The sequence below is a fragment of the Lissotriton helveticus genome, chromosome 7 (genome assembly GCF_964261635.1).
Source record: "Lissotriton helveticus chromosome 7, aLisHel1.1, whole genome shotgun sequence".
Classification (NCBI taxonomy): Eukaryota; Metazoa; Chordata; class Amphibia; order Caudata; family Salamandridae; genus Lissotriton; species Lissotriton helveticus.
The window spans coordinates 1,352,724,130-1,352,742,572 of record NC_136068.1 but is presented as its reverse complement, the minus strand read 5'-3'; the positions used below and the strand labels follow the sequence as shown (position 1 = coordinate 1,352,742,572).

The following is an 18,443-nucleotide window of genomic DNA, read 5'->3' as shown; positions in this document are numbered from 1 at the left end:
TAATGGATCCAATCCATGCAACAACGGCAATGCACTGGTTCTATTCAAAGATGTGCCGCTAAGCGAAGGGATGTGTTGTTTCTGTTCAGGGATTCATTGCTCAGCAGAAGATGTGTCGATTCTGCAGGAGATACACCTTCGGCACACTTCCAAGGGCCCAGGACTGGGGTGGCACCACTTGGCAGGGCAGAATCAAAAGATAGCAGAGTCTAGGTGCTGAAGTAGGTTTGTTGGAAGTTTTTTTATGTCCCTGAGACTTTAGACCAGGAGATCAGCCAGCTAGCCCTTGGAGTCACTTTGGGTTCTGAGGACAGGTAATGCAGGTCCAGTCCTTCTCACGCAGCCTGGAGGGCAGCAAGTCAGCACAGCAAAGCAGGTGTCCAACAAAGCAGCAGTCCAATAGAGTGGCAGTCCTCCAACAGCACAGCAGTCCTTCTTCCAGGCAGAGTATTCACATCCACAATTCCAGAAGTGTACTGAAGTGGTAGTGCCTGAAGTCCAGTACTTATACCTAGGGGTGCCTTTGAAATGGAGAAGACTTCAAAGACATGTCTTTGAAGTGCACAGAAGTCCTTCTTTCATTCCCTGGCTCCAGACTCACTTCAGAGGGTATGCAGCCCTTTGTGTGGGGCCAACAGGAGACAACCTATTCAGGTGTAAGCGAGGCTGGGTCCTGCTCCTCCCTCTCATCCTGTTAGGATGGCCCATCATGTCACACCAAATCTCCCATTGTGTGATGCTGTCTAGGGGGAATACCAGAAGCTCAGAAGTCACCCACCCCTGTTATCAGAGGCAGACAGCATGCACCAAATGGCTAAAGAAAGAAAAAGCCAACTTTCTACAAGTAAAGAACGCCTAGCTATATCTATGTGGAAAGGAACTTAAAGGTACTAAAGAACTAGTGTTCTCTGGGGCCCTAATGGGTGGAGATTTCCCTCAGGACAAGAACCCTCACTCACCGTTGGATGACATGCTTCATCTTTTGGGTTCCCTCCTCACACCGTAGTGAGGGCTACGACTCCCCCCGGGGAGGAGCTTAGGTGTTTTCTCTCTGAAGATGAGCGTAAGGAGAAGGTGAGTGAGTGCATAAAAGTGTGGAAAGGTGTGATTTAAAAATGTCTGTCTGAGTCCTCTGAAACCGTGTGGTGTGCACGGAGCGCTGCTGCCTTACCCTGCTGCTGGCGTGGGCCCGCACACTTGCTGTACGTCGTGTCTGCCTCCTGGGTGGGGGTGGGGTCTGCTCCACTGCCATACGTGCCGAGAGGTGAGGTTGTGCTCCACCTGTAGCTGCAGGGGTGGCCCTGGGTCTCAGTGCAGGTGCAGGCTGGCTCTCCCCCTACGTCTCTTCAGGTGTCTCCGCAATGTGGAGAATCTCACTGTCAGACGTGTCAGCATCCGCAGCACCTGTGATGTGGATGAGTGCATGATTAATGATATGATTCAGGCACCTGGGATGTAGCAACATGCATGCAGGCTCGCTATTGCTTGATGTCTGCATTCCCTGACTGGCTTTAGGACTCTGTGTTACCTGACTATTCTGGCTGTGTGTGGCTATCAGGGCACATTTACACACTACAGGTTCCACAATGCATTTGGGCATTTGGGAGGAGTAGGGACTGGAATACTGTGGTTACAAATATGGATTGCACTGAGGGCATGGGCATTGTTAGGGTACGGGGTCGCAGTAGCATGGCTCTTACCTTGAGAATGGTGTGTGGCGCGGGAGGTGTCCAGTTGAGTAACGCCCACGCAAACTTCAGGGTGGATGGTGTCCTCCACTAGGTCCTCCATGGGTGTGTTTTCAGAGACTGTGGGGTGTCCCCCTCTCGTGGCCCTTGTCTCCCCCAGTCTCTCTGCTATCCGCTCCTCGGCACGGCCTTTGAGGTCGTACCACCTCTTTTTTAAGTCATTGATGGACCGGTGCGTGACACCCACCGCGTTCACATTTGCCTTGATGCGCACCCAGATGCGCCTCTTGGTAGCCTCGGGCACCTTCCGGGACAGCTTCCCAAACAGTTGGTCGTGGTCCCTGCTCACTCTTTCTATCAGGTACTCCAGTTATTTTTCGCTAAATTTTATTTTGCGCTGCCTGGGTTTTTCACTTGGTCCTGCAGCTTCCTGGGACATTGTGTTTTGTTTTCAATCCTGTATTGGCACTGTAGGGTGTGTCTCTTGGAGCTCAGTGCTCTGCCTCCTCCTATATCCAGCTCTGGATCCAAATGATGCATGGAGCAGGCTACTTCCTGGTAGTGATGTCATCATTGTGCTCAAGATGCGACTCCATGTTTTTGCGATCTCGCAATCAGCGAGATCGCTATTTGCGAATTAGGAATTGCGGATTCGCAATTAGGGGGTTGGAAACAGCCGACTCTGCGATTTTGTAGGGATTTTTGAAAATTTGCATTTGTCGATTGCGGGCTGTTGCGAATCGCAGATATTTAGCGATTTGGATGATGCATCCCATTCTGCGAATTCTAAATAGCGATTCGTTATTTTTCGCTATTTGGGATTCGCAGAATGGATGCTTGATGCATCTATATGAATGTCACTTAGTCGGCTGCAAAGAAAATATAGGACTAAACTTCCAGACTGTCCATCTGTGAAATTACTGAAACCAAATTACCTACACATAGAAGGTCACAGCATCATCAACCCCAAAAATCAATCTATCTCTGTAGCTGCATGAAGTAGAATAATCACGCGATGAACACAGATGTCTTCTTAAGGTAAGTGTTGTTTTTTTCTTGAGCAAAGGGAAACAGTGTACAACTCCCCCAGCTGACCAGACTGATAACTGACTTCTGGTTGAAAGAACATACTAAGAATGGTCATGGGTTCTAGAAGAGTAATAGGAAAGGACATGATGACGTTGTAGCGTAACGCTGTGAATGACGATAGCGTTCAGAGTTAAACTCGCATAGTGAGAGCGTAGCTAAGCAACGCTTGTCACGCATGAACTCTCACGCATGAGGCAACATCCACTTACAGTTGGGGATGACGTAGGTGCCCAGCTCTTAAGGAAGGGAAACAGGACACGAAAATCACTGGAACTCGACCAAAAGAACCTCAGTGGATGCAGCAAGTCGAGGCCGATGCCGTCGCATGCAGGATCCGATGTTGGGGAAGAGTCGCTGCCCAAGGAATGATCAGAGACCACACCAATGAAGACGCAGGAGTCGCAGTCCGGTCAGCTGCTAAGATCGTCGCCAAACTGAAGTAGAATAATCACGAGATGAACACAGACGTCTTCTTAAGGTAAGTGTGGGTTTATTCTGGAGCGAAGGGAAACAGCGTACAACTCCCCAGCTGACCAGACTGATAACTGACAGATCTGGAAGCAAGCTGGTTGAAAGAACACACTAAGAACTGTCATGGGTTCTAGAAGAGTAATCGGAAAGGACAAAAAGGAAGGGCTAGAACCAGATAGGCACAAATAAGAATAAGCATTTACAACATTGCACACCATCCCGCTGTACAAAACCAACCTTCAGAACCCACCTGCGAAACCCACCTTCATGGACAAGTTCCTTGAACTCACTTTACACTTGCAGTCCCTAGCAAATAAATTTGTTACAGTGCACGTCTTTAACCTATGGACCTATAGAGCAAGAAGCCTGACATGATACCTGCTACTGACCTCCTCACAAAATGCAGGCGCCAGGTTTACCCGGGTGGTATGTTGCCCTGAGTACTCAGCAGGATACATTCTGACCTCATATTAAACTTGAAACCTCAAATGTGGCTCTGCAACTGCAGGTTTGGTGTGACCATTTTTTCCTATGTCAGTTTCTTCAGGTTCCTCTCCTCAGCAGAGGTTTCATCTTGTAAGTCCAGAAGTGATCTAATTTCTTGGGATCAGGATCCCAATATTTATACCCCCAAATCCTTTGTTCTCTGAGGGGAGATCGGCCTGTGCCCAGTCCAAACCAGTTCTGAAGCACTCTGTTTACCAGACTTCTCCTTTCCTTTCACAGTGCAGGGCAGGAACATCAGACGCCCCACAGGAGGTGGAGCCAGCATTGTGGAAGGCAAGTACAGCCCTGGAGCACTTTGTTGACAGTCTTCCTTCTCTTCTTTCAGTGTGCAGGGCAGAGACATCAGACGCACCACAGGGGGTGGGGCCAGCACTGTGGGGGGTGGGCACAGTCCTATTCATGTCCCAGGTGCAACTCCTCCCTCCCATCTAGATGCAGATCTCTCTATTCACCACTGGGCTGACTCATTCTGTCTCCTGGAATCCCCCAGCCCTGTCACTAAAACTCCAGACAAGGAATACACAACCTAGCAGAGGCAGGCTTGAAAGGTTTAGGCAAGCAAATACCTACTTTCTAAAAGTGGTATTTGCAAACACAGGATGTTAAAACCCACTTTACTAAAATATGTATTTTATCTTTCTGAGTCCAGGCATACTAAACTCGAATTTCTACCATGTTCTCTGAGTCAGTTAGGATTATGAAATGTAATAATTCTAACACCCCATTCTGGCCTATGGAGAACAGGTAGCCTTGCAATAGTGAAAAACACAAATGGCTGTAATTCACTATTAGGACATGCCACACACATCAGGGCTTGTCCTACCTTCTACTTACAATGCACCCTGCCCTTGGGCCTGCTATAGGGGTGACTAATATGAAGAAAAGGGAAGGTTTAGGGACTGGCAAGTGGGTGCACTTGCCCAGTCAGCATGACAGTACCAGACTGCACGCAGGCTATGCAATGGCAGACCTTAGACACGTTTTACAAGGCCGCTTCTGTGGGTGGCACAACCAGTGGTGCAAGCCCAATAGCAGCATTTGGATTTACATGCCCCGGGCACACTCAGTGCACTGTACTAGGGTCTGACAAGTAAACCAAATAGTCAATCATGGAATAAACAATTAACACATTCATTTACATTAGGGAGAGCATATGCACTTTAGCACTGATCAGCAGTGGTAAAGTGCCCAGAGTCAGAAAATAGCCAACAACAGGTCAGAAAAATATAGAAGGAAGGCAAAAAGTTCAGGGAGGACCCTGCATAAAGGGCCAAGTCCAACAATATCCCTTTAGCTGTTTTCTAAAATGCAGTAATAGCACAAGAAATGCAAAAACATGATAGAGTTGCATCGTCGCTATTCCCTGAAGAGAACTGGATTAGCTATTTGTCTGCAGTATATAGGGCGGGCTAGGGGGAACCCAGAAACTGAAGTAGCTCTCCCCATCTTATTTAGCTGTCAAGTCCATAATGAATATAATTTTAACAGCTATTTCGATGAGAGGAGCTGGCCCAGATAATCTGCAGACAATAGTAATCAAATCTAATCTAGAGTGGTGGGCAAGATGTGTTTTTAGCTCAGCTTTTAATGCATTTATTATAACAGGCTACTATCCTAGCAGTTGGAGAGGTACTATTATAAGGACACTTTTTAAAGAGACGGACCGGCCAACCATCAAAATTATCGCCGCTTAAGCTTACTTGAGCTAGATGTAAAAAAAAATTGAAGGCAATATTGGTATATTTGAAGGGTTGGATTGCAGATCATGCTTTAGTTGAACAAGGGGGTTTTTAAGAAACACACTCAACCATGGATCATTGCTTCAGCCATTGGCCCAAAAAGTAATTTAGACAAGAAGTGATCTTTTTTGTTATTTTGTGGATTTTTTGGCTGCTTCTGATCTGGTCAATCATGCTAGTATTTGGGGAGTGGTGAGTACAATGAGTATCCCAACTCCCTGTTAATAGTACTGAAAGCATTGCATAGGGAGAACTAGGCAAGGGTTCAGTTAGGCACGAATGGCTCGGTTTTCCATAAAATTATCATTAGCAATGGGATTTGTCAGGGTGCGCCCTCACACCAACATTGTTTGCACTGTTCCTCGCAGACCTGCCAATACTTTTACAATCAGCCCACTCATTTTCCCATCGTATGGGTGGGCAGCATATACCTTGCCCATTTTATGCCGATGATCTGGTTATTGTAGATGTGACTCAGATTGGTTTGCAAAGGAAATTACACACTTTTGATAAATATTGCCAGGAGATGAAACACGCAATCAAGTTAAGAAAAAGAATATTCTGGGATTTCGGAAGGAATGTAAGCAGTTCAATTGAAAATTAGGAGGTGTGTTGGTTGAAGAAGTCCCCATACTATAACTACATAGGGGCAGTGCTTAATTTGTAAAAAACGAAGTGCAGGTGCTGAAAATGTTGCCAAGGAGGCCACAGCTCACTTCTTCCTCCGGTGAGCCCCACTTTCAACACTCTCTATCTTCTAACATTGATCTGTTGTCTATCCCCTAAGTCTTTGCCCTAAGAGTCTATCCTCTCATCTCTCTAATTGTTTTCTATCATCTTTGTCACACCTGGTCTGTTACCTTATTCCCTGTATTTCTGATTTGCCCTCTATTCATTCTAGCCCTGCCCTCTTTCCTCTTCACTTTTATCCATGCTCTGCTCTCTCTCTCCTTGATCTTGGCTCTTTACTATCACTCTTCTAGCAGTGATTAGCTGTGTTTCCGTTTTATCATTTGTCTGCTTTTTTTCCTGTGTCCTGTCCTCTACATCCTTTCATTCTATCTTCTCTCTTCTTAATGCTCTCTTCCTCATATCATTCTCTTTGTATCTGATTTGCTCTCCATTTCTTCTACTTAGCTCCGTCTTATCTCTCTCCTCTCTTGTTGTTTCTTTCTCCTCTTTACTCCTGCTTTCTCTCTCATCTATAACACTGCTGCTGCCTGTGACCCCTGTCGTCAGCCTGTACATGTCCCTGCTATTTTGAACTCTGCGTTTTCCTGCTGTCTTTCCTAAAGAAGAGGAAGATGACATGTGTTTTACTTTCTTACCTACACCGAGTGCAAAAACAAAATGTACACCAATTGAAAATGCTTTTTTTTGCATATATTAATCAGTGCAGTATAACTGGGTTATTTGCAGAACAGGTAGCTGCTCGAGCACAGCAGGTGATGTCACTGCTAGTGCTGCCTGTAATTAGTAGGTCCAGGGATGGCGACGGCATTGGCATCCACTGCTCAGCTTGCTGTGACCCTGTCTGCTACAGCACAGGCATTGTCCCCAGCCTTAATGCTGCCAATGCCGGTAAGCATGGCTGTGGTGGCTACTGGACTCACGCACGCTCAGCAATTACCATGCTGGGGTGGAGCGCACAGATTCTGCAGGTGACGCCATGGTGCACAAAAGTTGTGTTCGGCCACAGCCGAATCAAGAACGTTGAGGATAGCAGCAATGCAGGGCTGCAGGGTATGCTACTCTGGCTACACAGCAAGTGGAAAGTCCACACTTACTTTCGTTTATTCTTCCTCAAGAGCCCTCACTCTCAAGTTCCAAATGCGCTCTCGCAGCTTCCTTGCCTCAACTCCATCATGAGCAAGCTCCCAGCTACAATTATCCAATGGGAGGCTTAGGCTCAGGGAGTGGCAGGGTGCAGCAGACTCAGGGAATAGAATGCAAGACATAGTTTGTCGATGACTTCTTGGATTTGTGATCGGCATGATGACATCATCACTAACATGGTGATACACAATCATGCCTGCCTGGACAGGCCTATGCTGACCTGTCTAGGAACATTTACCAGCCAGTCACCATGCAATGTATGTTATTCTTTTTATTTTGAATTTGACCAATTAATATTGAGACCACCACCTGCAGGGTCAGAAATTGTAGCCCCGGCCCTGTGAACGAAGTGCCGATGCTGAGCACCTGAAAGCACCTGTTCAAATTAATCACTTTATTAATATATTATTACAGTAGAAGATGGATATCGAAGCAGTGAAAACCAGGGCATTAGCCACGGTAGGTGGGCTGAAGAAATGTAAAAGAGATTTTGGAGGAACCTCATTCGAACTTGTCATTATGGCTTTTAAGGCAATGGTACCCCCTCAATTGCTTTATGAAGAAGAGATTCTTGGACCAGGACGTGGGCACAATTAGGAGAAATTGGAAAGAGCGTGACTTAAAAAAACTGTAAGATGTCCTCTTAAACTCCATGATCCAGGCTATTAAAAAGGAAATTAAGGTGAATACCTGGAATATTACTGCTTCAACCCTCTGCTTACGTCTTGGCATAAACTAATTATAGCAAGTAATACAAAAGTATCCGCTCTATGTGCCAAAGAAATATGTGCTAGTGATTTAAGTTAGGCGAGGTGAGTAAGAGATCACATGGTAAGGCTGGCGGGCTGGTTCAAAATACAGAGTTATACAATTGAGGACCCTCTGACGCTATCAAAAAGGGATTTAAGGGATAGTGGCGGATTGGGATCCAGGGTCAGAGAACTATCTATGGACTAAGAGATCTATTGGTTTTTAAAGAGATTTTTGTCTCTCTAATCGCCCTTTCCAAAAGGAGACAGGTAGAGCTTTACAAAACTCCTTAAAAATAAACTAAGTACGTATGTGTCTGCGCCTATATGTGTGCAATTGTGTTTTAATGCTGGAACATATTGTTGAAGTTGCAATAGTTAAATAATCTTTAATAGAAGTATGTGGCAGGTGCAATGCTGTGTAGACAAGTATGTGGGTGTATGAGTGTCTAGCTTGAGAGTTTGTGTAAGCTCCATTGCGCACAATAACACTACAAGTGTGAAACACGCTAACTTATAAGTGTAAAGAGACTTCTGATTCGGTGCCCATTTAGTCTTGACCACTTGGATACAACGAATGGGTGGTGGCCGCACACGGTTATAAGTATAGCAGCCAGTGCAGGACACATGTGCCGGTAACTGTTGCCTAAGCGAACTGTTGTTGAATAAGCATATCCTTGTCCAGATGTGATTGACAATCTTGCCATATTCTGTCTTTTTATTGTATACGAGAGACGGATGTTGAATGATATGTTTCTCCTGTGGCAACTGCCAATTTCCTACATTTCTTTTTTATTTTTTTCTCCTTCTTGTAATCTCATATACGAAATGCAATAAAAATACTCAAACAAAAAAATAAGTATAGCAGCCAGTTCCGCTGGGATGCCGAAGGGTAGCTATGCACTATTTAAGTGCTGAATAGAATAGAATAGTTCCATTAATATTTCAGCTCTGCTGGTAGTCATTTAGGGGCCTTGGCATCAGACCCTGGCCTCTTCTTAGAAGTCCATGGCTTGCTGCACATCATTGCACATTTCTATCTTCTGGTTACAACATTTTACAGGCTGTATGGGCTATGGATGATAAATTAACTAAAAAAAGTGGTCTATGGCATGTAAAGGTGGACGTTTATTTCAAAGAAAGGGAAGTACACAAAACTTCTGTAACAGCAAAACAAGGACGTACAGATTCATGGTTGTTTGTTATAAGCAGAGGTTCACGTACTATCTCTGTTTACTGAAGTACAAAGCAATATCACGGTATGAGGTTGAACGCAGTTTAAAATTGTTACAAGCAGCACGGAAGCATGAGGGTATACTCTACTCCGGACTTATGTTTCAGGAAGTGAACTCGAGTTAACTGGCTTGTCGTCCTAAGAACATATCGTCAAATAATCTCCCCACCCTTTAGCATGTAGGTCAAGTGATAATACTTGTAAACACGACCTCTGTTCGCTCATAGGTTCCTGCCCAATAAAAAAAACCCTCAGTGCATTTATAAGGGAAGGCTGAACTGCCAAACTCGCTGTTCATGGCCTTTCACAACCACTCCCTCCGATGCCAAACATACCAAAGTAATGTGACACCGCCTCCGTCAAAAATCATCTGAGGTCACTTCCTGTCACATAAATGTGACCTCTAATGTTTTTGGACGTCAGTTCTGCTACCAATATCGTTTTGGTGAAGCTTCTCACTTTCTCACTGTGATATTAGACCTACTCAGAAGGGAAAGGGGGAAATTAAGCCTGAGTGGCGTTTCGGCTTCTCAGGTCTCTGCTGAGACTACTATTAAGTGCCAGCACCCTCCTTGCACGAAGAATCCAACACAACAATTTATTTATTTATTTATTTATATAATTTTTATTGCGCAAACAAATACCCTGAGGTGTCTCGGCGCATGTGTGAACTAGCAGGACCGAATAATAGAGTTCATTGATCAAACAACCACGTCTTTAAGAGCCTCCGGAAGCTCATCAAGTTGGGGGCATTTTTGATATTTAGTGGCAGACAGTTCCAAAGTTTTGGTGCAGCCACTAAAAAGCGCCTGTCTCCCCAAGTTGCCGTTCTGGTACGAGGTACAGGTAGGAGGCAGGTATTGGCAGATCTCAGCAGTCTTTTGGGAGTGTACAGCTGAAATGCCTCAGTCAGAAACTTAGGTCCGCTGCCGTGCACTGCCTTATAGGCAATGCAGAGGGCCTTGAATTTAATTCGGCTTTCCACTCTAAGCCAATGAAGCTGGCGAATGGCGAGAGTGGTAGGCTGGCGGCGAGAAATGTTTAAGAGAGTTCTAGCAGCCGCGTTCTGTATGGACTGTAGCTTTGACAGCACAAGTTTCTGGGTGTTAAGAAAGAGGGCATTTCCATAATCAATTTTGGAAAATACCAAAGTGGTGACTAGGGTCTTCCCCGCTGAAGTGGGGAGGTAGGGCAGCAGTTTCTTAATCTTCTTTAAAATAAAAAAAGCAGAAGAGACAACCTTGTTGACATGAAGGTTGAAGGTCAACTTGCCGTCGAAGACGACTCCCAAATTCCTCGCCTTTACCACTGGGATAGGTGGAGAGCCGAGCTGATTAGGCCACCATATGGAAGACCATTCTGGGGAGAGATTGCCAAAGGTCATAACCTCGGTTTTATCCGAGTTGAGCCTTAGGCAATTGGCGGACATCCACATACTGACGGCAAGCATGGCCTCCTGAAAGTTGGCTGCCACGGCAGTGCCATTCTTATGGATCGCTAGCACCAGTTGGGTGTCATCGGCGTAAGATGTTAAACGCACCCCGTGGGCCTTTATTACCCTCGCTAAGTCCGCTATGTAGATGTTAAATAGCGTGGGACTTAGCGAGGAGCCTTGTGGTACTCCACATGGTAATGCAGAGACGGGGGAATAGAAGTTACCCAACTTAACAGTCTGGGTGCGGTCGGCCAGGAAGGATGAAATAAGATCTCTGGCCAGACCGTCTATCCCCAGAGCTGTGACACGGTCGACCAAAATAGCATGGTCGACCGTGTCAAATGCTGCGGACAGATCCAGAAGAATTAGGATGGCCGCACCTCCCTGGTCCATGATGGATCTAATTTCATCTGAGGCTTTAATTAGAGCCGTCTCCGTCCCGTGTCCCTTCCTAAAGCCAAACTGCGTTTCGTCTAAGAGTTGGTGAGTGTCGACGAAATCTGAGAGCTGTATATTCATCAGAGCTTCGCAAATTTTGGCAGGAAAGGGGAGACAGGCGATAGGTCATGACATGATATCAACGCATCTATACAAGCCATGTTGACTTTTTAAATGATTATTTGTTTTCCTACTACCTCATGGCAACATATGACATTTTATTTCACTCTATTAATATAGGAATTCTTGTCAAAGGTTTTTCTCCGAACAGCCCATCATATGTTCCGCGTCTCCCTTCTACCTGTCATTATATACAAACTTCTCTCTTTTCTACTGTGTACAAATGCTATATTTTGGTTAAAGAAAACAGCATACAGAGCACACACATCTCAGTATACTTTGCGCCCTTCTTCTATGGGCATAAATGTTGTGGTTTACAGTAATAAGCACTTGGATTCTTAAAGAAATGTCTGTATCTAAAATAAAATTATTTATTTTTATGAGAACCACATAGCGTATACTTCTTGTTGCATCTCCACTTATTATTCCAATTTTTCATTTTCAGTGAGGCGGCGACTGAAAAATTGACCAGGCCGTTTCACAACAATGTCAGATGAGGAGAGCAGTAAGGATAGCTCCTCCGAGTGCCCGGTTTGCTATGAGCGCCTCCACAGTATGTCCACAGCGGAGAGGAGGCTGAGCTGTGGTCACACTTTCTGCCATGATTGCTTGGTGAAGTATCTGGTGACGGCCAAGCAAGAAGGACCCATCAAGAAGAACATTGTCTGCCCCCTCTGTAGATATGTCACATTTCTGAACAAGAAAGGCATATGCTGGCACCCCAAGCCCGAAGAGAAAGCACAAACTCTGGAGGTGCCACTGTCGCCGTCTTGTTTGAGGCATCCAGCGGGAGTGGGATCTACAAACACATTGGTAGTTCCTAACACTGAGGTCATAGCCATTGAGAATGACATCCAGCACGACTTTGCAAGGTACCTAGCAATCTGTCCGACGGAATCGCGAACTGCATCCACCAACAACTTGGCCACATCCCAGATCTTCGTCATCAGTGAATTTGGCCAGCCAATGGACAATGAAGAGGGTGAAAGGCCAACCCCAGCAAGCCCACGCACAGGACTCAACTGCTGTCGTTCTCCATCATTGATACTGCTGTTATTGATGATCCTGGTGGTCGCCATTTTGGCAGCTGTACTTCCATGGATTCTCATCTCCAAAAAGAACACGTGAATGATTAAGACCTTAACCTGCACAATGATAAACTGCAATTTGTGGTATTCATCAAGTGGCTGTGCTGTGCATTTCAATGTCCAAAGTATTGATGGATTTTTTAAATCTGCAAAGGAATTTGTACCAAATGAAAACTATGATTATGGCTCAATGGAAGGGTCATAGTTTCATTCATTTGTTCGCATATGGTAATATCCAGTAATAGAGACAACAATGTTCATGTTTGTTTCCACCTTGGCACATTTATGGTCTACTGGTAAACTATATTACAATGACAGCAGGCAAAAAAAAGCAGGTAGTAAAACTAACCTACTTAGGGTCTTTTAGAGACAGAGTTTGATGTAGTACTCCGTCCCCCAAAAGGGTAGATACAGGTGCTCTGTATAGATTGAGGCAAACCACCCTGTTTCAGTCGGCGGATTCCTTGCTGGCTCTGCTGCTGGAAACCATAGACATACAGCCCTACAAACATCGGGCCTCGGTATAAGTACCTCAGACCATCTGTCTTTTTAGGGTGAACGTTCAGATATACTTTTTTCATCTTCAGGACTGGCAGGAAAAGACTGACAGTCCTCAAGAAAGAAAATAAATCACCCCTATACCCTAAGGGAAACTCCCAGGGCCATTAAGTTTTGTTTTTGCTACATTAATATTTGCAGAGCATACCGTAGTTGATGGTGCATGATCTGCGATATTATGGTATACAGAAGCTATTGTAATTTGTACCTAATTTAAGCCTAGCAGAATGTATTCCATAAATCTTTAGCAACAAGGCAGGTGGTGACTTAAAGGCTAACCCATAGATTCATCAAGCATCCATTTTGCGATTCCTTATTAGCGAAAAATAAGGATTCGCTAATAAGGAATAGCAAAAGGCTATGCATGAAGAACTCGCTTAAAAAATAGCGATTTCTTAAAATTCCTTAATTGCGACTCACAATTAAGGAATACCTCCCTATTCATTCCTATGGGCCTAAAGGCCCATAGGAATGAATGGGTAGACAGTCTCAATTTGCGATTCTCAATTAGAGAATCGCAAATTGAGATTGCAATTTCAAGCGGGCCAGGGTGCACATCTTGCACACACACATGCCCTAAGGGCATGTTTGTGTGTAAAATGGAACTTTGAAAAATGCATTTCGCATTAAGTTTTTGCAAATTACCATGAAGTTCAACTTCATGGTAAATTTCTCCCCCTATTAGCGAAATCCCTAATTTTTTAACTTTAATGCATTGCACTTAAGGAATCCCAATTTGAGATTCCTTAAATGCAATAGCAATTTAAGTAATCGCAATTTTGCGATTTCTTAAATTGCGATTTTTGCATTTGGGATGATGCATCCCAAATGCAAAAATACCGGTCGCAAAGGGGCAGATTCTGAGAATCTGCCTCTTTGCGAGCGGTGTTTAGCTTGATGCATCTATGCCTATGTGTATTAATACCAGCAGAAGTATTTACATGGATTACTGTTTATCCCAGAGAGTATTTGCAGCAATGGTACGGCTCCACCTTTTTGGTTCGATTCTTAATTGTTTGCAGTCTATACAAATACATTCCAATATGTATTGTTCAAACTATCAGCAAATTTCGCTGTGAGATACATTTAAAAAGACGAAATCATTAAAAATCTACTGTGATGCTTTCATATATTGGTACATCTTTCTTGACTTTTGATGGCATGTATAAATCGGATGGGTCCGCTGACCGTATGTGTACTATAAAGAATGAATTACCAATTAGATAAATAAAAGTGAATGTCTGCGAATGCTTGTAGTCAGCTTTGTTGATTTTTGCCACATTGTTTAACAAAATTACTCCATTTAAACTCTTTGATGAAGGAGCAAGTTTGAGTTTGCCTACCTGGCTTTCTCAGTAGTATTACTCTGTTATATTATTACAAGTTGACTAATTTCAGTGTTAGACTATGGTGTGTTCTAGCACCCATTATTTAATCCCTTTAGGGATCGTAAAAGAGCCGTTTAGCTCAAACTCTTTTCCTTCAAAGTATAGTGCAATTTATTGTCTAGTCCTATTGATAGAAAGCATACACTTTCTTTTACAATACGAATCCTCATTTGTGAAATCCAAAATAAGATAAAGCCAACTAAATCTATCACGAAAATTGGTTAGTTAAAAAACCTCACCCTGCATCAAAAAGCCAAAATTAAAGGTTTAATGTACCATAGTTTTTTTCAGGAAGTTTTCAAAATATAAGTTACTTATTCAGAATTCCAAGAGGCTTTACTTTGCATTTTAATTTTGAGAATTACCTGAACCAAATAACAATACCAGGGAACAGAAAGTCATTATCAAGGAAAACAGCTTACCTAGATTTCATAGATGTAAGATTTTAGGACTAAAAGCTTTTGTAGGTAAAGTTAATGTGTTAGAAAATGCTAAATTATTAGTTCCAAGGCATTGTTTACTATTTATTCAATATGTTTTCGAATTAAAAATGTTTGTGCAAATATATTTTAATTGCATTTATTTTATGGTATGTAACTTCTGTTTCTTTCAATTAAAGTAATATTTTATATTACAATGTTTTCTTCATGCTGATGGACATACGTTAGATTTTCTGTTAGCTTTCACCATTGGCTAATCAAGAGTAGCTGAGGCCAAGTTCCAAGGGCCCTGATGGGTTTGGTAATTAGTTCTTAAAACATAGGGGCTGATGTATCAGAGGACTTTCCTTATTCTGTGCCCATGGAAAAATGTGTAAGTACCTATGGGTCAAAATGTTTCCTGAATGAGTCCTCCTGAAGTAGTGAACGGCACACAGGAAAGAGGATTGCGCTTGAGGATTAACAAATCTACATACATGTTTGGCCAGACAAAGTTTCAATTCAGGCAAATGTATGGTTCTGTGTTAAATCTCCTTGCGGCAACCTTCAAGAAACTTGAGGGCATATGTACAAGGATTGGCGATAACTATTGATAACCTCAGTTAGCAGCAGTTTTTGTATCGCCATGTAGCCCGGAAAGCTATTGCCGTGTTAGCGGCATATTCACAACACGGCACTAACTGGTGATAGTTTCCCTTACTGGGTAAACATTTACGGCATTAAGAATAGCGGCACAGCAATAAAAATATTGACGCTAACGTGAAAAAAGTGGCAATGGGCCAATTAGCGGCCAGAAACTGCACGCTAATTAGCGTGAGACCACTTTTTCACATTAGGCGGGAAAAACCACTGTAAAACGCCTGCTATGTAGCCCAAACGCACAAAAAAACAGGGAAATATACAAAAGAACCATGGAGAAAGCTGGAACCAGTACCAAAGCCAACAACAACCCCCCAAACACCCAGGAGAACCAGCCAGAGACCCAAGGGAAGGGCAAGGAGAACAGGAAGAGGAAAACCAGGTCCTGATTGCAGAGGTGACAGAAAAACAGCAACAGCTTTTTGTCACCTCCGCAGTGCCATTGGCAACAAAAAATGCAATATGGCAGTCCATCGCAGCCAAGGTGAATGCAGTCGGAGAGGCGAGGAGGACAATGGATGCCTGCAAGAAGCGCTGGCATGATGCTAAGTGCAAGACCAAGGCGAAACTTGCAGCCAATCTCAAAGCAGCAATGAAGACTGGAGGTGGGAGTCCAGCATTACAGGAGGAGCTGGATGCGTTGGAAGTCCGCTGTCATCAGCGAGGAGACAGTGGTTGGAGTTCCGGGACAGGATACTGCTGAACCTGACCAGACACATCAGCAACAGGGTGAGTAACAACCATGGCCTGAGGGGCCGGGGGTGGATGGCCCCAATGGCACTCATGCCCAATTAAATATCACTCAGTGCATACCCACAATGACTGTGGATCATGTCCTGTATACCCTTGTCCCTGGTGGCATAGACACATATCACCCTACTCAACCAATACATTGCAAGACACATATTGGTAGGCACACAGACTTGGAAATGTGCAGAGAAAAGTAACCTCAATATAGTCCAAGATCAACATCAGACCACAAAATAAGGGCAACATGAAATAGCAAAAGAGCCCATTAACTGGAGATGTGGCAGGGTGTCAAAATGGCCCCCTTGCCTCAACACCATGCATTTGCATGTGCCCGTGTGTCTGAGGCGAGTGCAAGAATGTGCATGTGCATCAAGCGGGACCTTACTGCACATAGACAATCTTGCACACAAATCAGACACATGGGCACAATATTGCACGTGTGCTGACATTGGTGGTGGCATGTCTACTCATGCACATGATCAGACACATTCACAGTGCATCCTCATTTTGGCGTCAGATAGATGCAGCCTTGTGCAGATGAATTGTATATGTGTGGTGATGAGGCAAGGGGGCAATTCTGACATCCTACTGCATCTCCAGTCAATGTGCCCCCTTGTCACTGCATGCGATGCAGTCCTGTGTACACCAAGTGAGAAAGCATCTTGTTGTCATGCGTGCGCAAAGACGGTCGCACGAGAATAAGGAAAACTACTAAAATGGCGGCTTGTTTTACTCTGTGCATGAGTGGGACGTAGTTCAAGTGAGTCAAAACCGGGCCTCCCGCAAGCGGCGGCGCTTCGCGTTCTTGCGTTGGAAGGCGTGCTGTCCTACCTGATGTTCTTCCGGGTTTCTGCGTTCCTTGCGTCTTTCCGGCTGGTGTTGGTGTGTCGTCCTGTTAACTCGTGGCAGCTTCTCCCAGTGTGTCTGCTGGGCCCCTTCTCGTCCTGGGGTTTCTTTGCGCTTGTCTGACCTGCATTTAAAAGAGAAGAGGCTTTCCTGGATTCTCGCGCTTGTCGGTCCTGCATTTAAAAAAGAAGAACAAATCTAATTCAGAGCTGATTCTGAGTTACACAGTAACAGCACTCTAGTGCTGCTATATTCTTTCTGCTATTTATTTACCATGCATAACTTACCTAATCCTGAGCTTCTGCGCTGTGGGACCCGCTCTTTTCTTAATTTCTTGGAGCCTAAAGGAAAAAGCAAAGCAAAAATGGAGTACCTGAATTTAAGAAATATTTCTTTTACTTCATTTAAGTTCTGTTGACATTTACATGGGAATGTTTACTGCGTGCTACACTAGAGAATATGTATACCCACACCCAGGCTTATATACATATATCAGCTTATTCTCAAAAGGATCATTGTATTTATCATATTTCATTATTTGTTTCCTAGCACCAGAGATGATTCCAAACATTGCATATGTTACCACTCAATATACAGAAGAAGGGAAACCTTAAGGTAGTGAATTAAGAAAGACTCATCTATATATATATATATATATATATATATATATATATATATATATATATATATATATATATATATATATATATATCGAACACACCGCCACTCCTCTCATGCTCTGGATCTACTCCAGCCAGGAAGGAAACCAACGGACACGGACCAAGTATAGTGCTCCAAATTTTTATTTGCGGTGCAGGTTCAGTCTCATGACGTTTCGGCTCGCAAGAGCCTTGTTCACATGACAATGTTTTGATGTGAGATACACCACTATATACTGCCAGTGATTGGATAATGATCGTCACATGAGAGGGTAGTGTTAAGGCATAGTAGACATAGAAGACATACTGGCAGGTCATAGTTAGTCGAATACAGACATATATCCATGGAATATCGGTAAAATACCAAAATATTGCCCAAACCAAAACCAAATTTTATGTGGACCAGATGTAATCTAGAAATACATATCAATTCATCAAATTAATGCATACAATAGGACCAATGTTGTCTAATATCAGTGAAATACCAAAATTGTATCACAGTACTTACAGTAAGCTGTTGTTCAGTAAAGTGCAAATGCATGTTGTTTCTCTATGTGCAAAGACTAGACTAGTGCAAATTCAATGTGCAACAAATCGCAATGGTGCAAAACTGGCAAGGTACAATCATTATACCAAATGTGCAAAATACCGCAAAATAGTGCAAAAATTGCTGCTGCCAACAGAAGGGTGACTATATAATCTGATAGTCACTCCGGCTGTAATACTGTATATACAATACACAATAAATATCACAATCAACTAAATAACT

The 18,443-nt window shown here is 43.8% G+C and overlaps 1 protein-coding gene across 1 annotated transcript in view; it reads left to right on the top strand.

Annotated features, from left to right (window-relative positions):
* Nucleotides 1-13,186, top strand: part of RNF222 (ring finger protein 222) — a 33,276-nt gene extending 20,090 nt beyond the window's left edge. Inside the window, exon 2 of the mRNA XM_078650850.1 lies at nt 11,752-13,186. Coding sequence (XP_078506976.1) covers nt 11,793-12,434 — 642 coding nt within the window. The 5' untranslated portion in view covers nt 11,752-11,792 and the 3' untranslated portion in view covers nt 12,435-13,186. The remainder of the gene's footprint in view (nt 1-11,751) is intronic.
* The last annotated feature ends 5,257 nt before the right edge of the window (nt 13,187-18,443 follow it).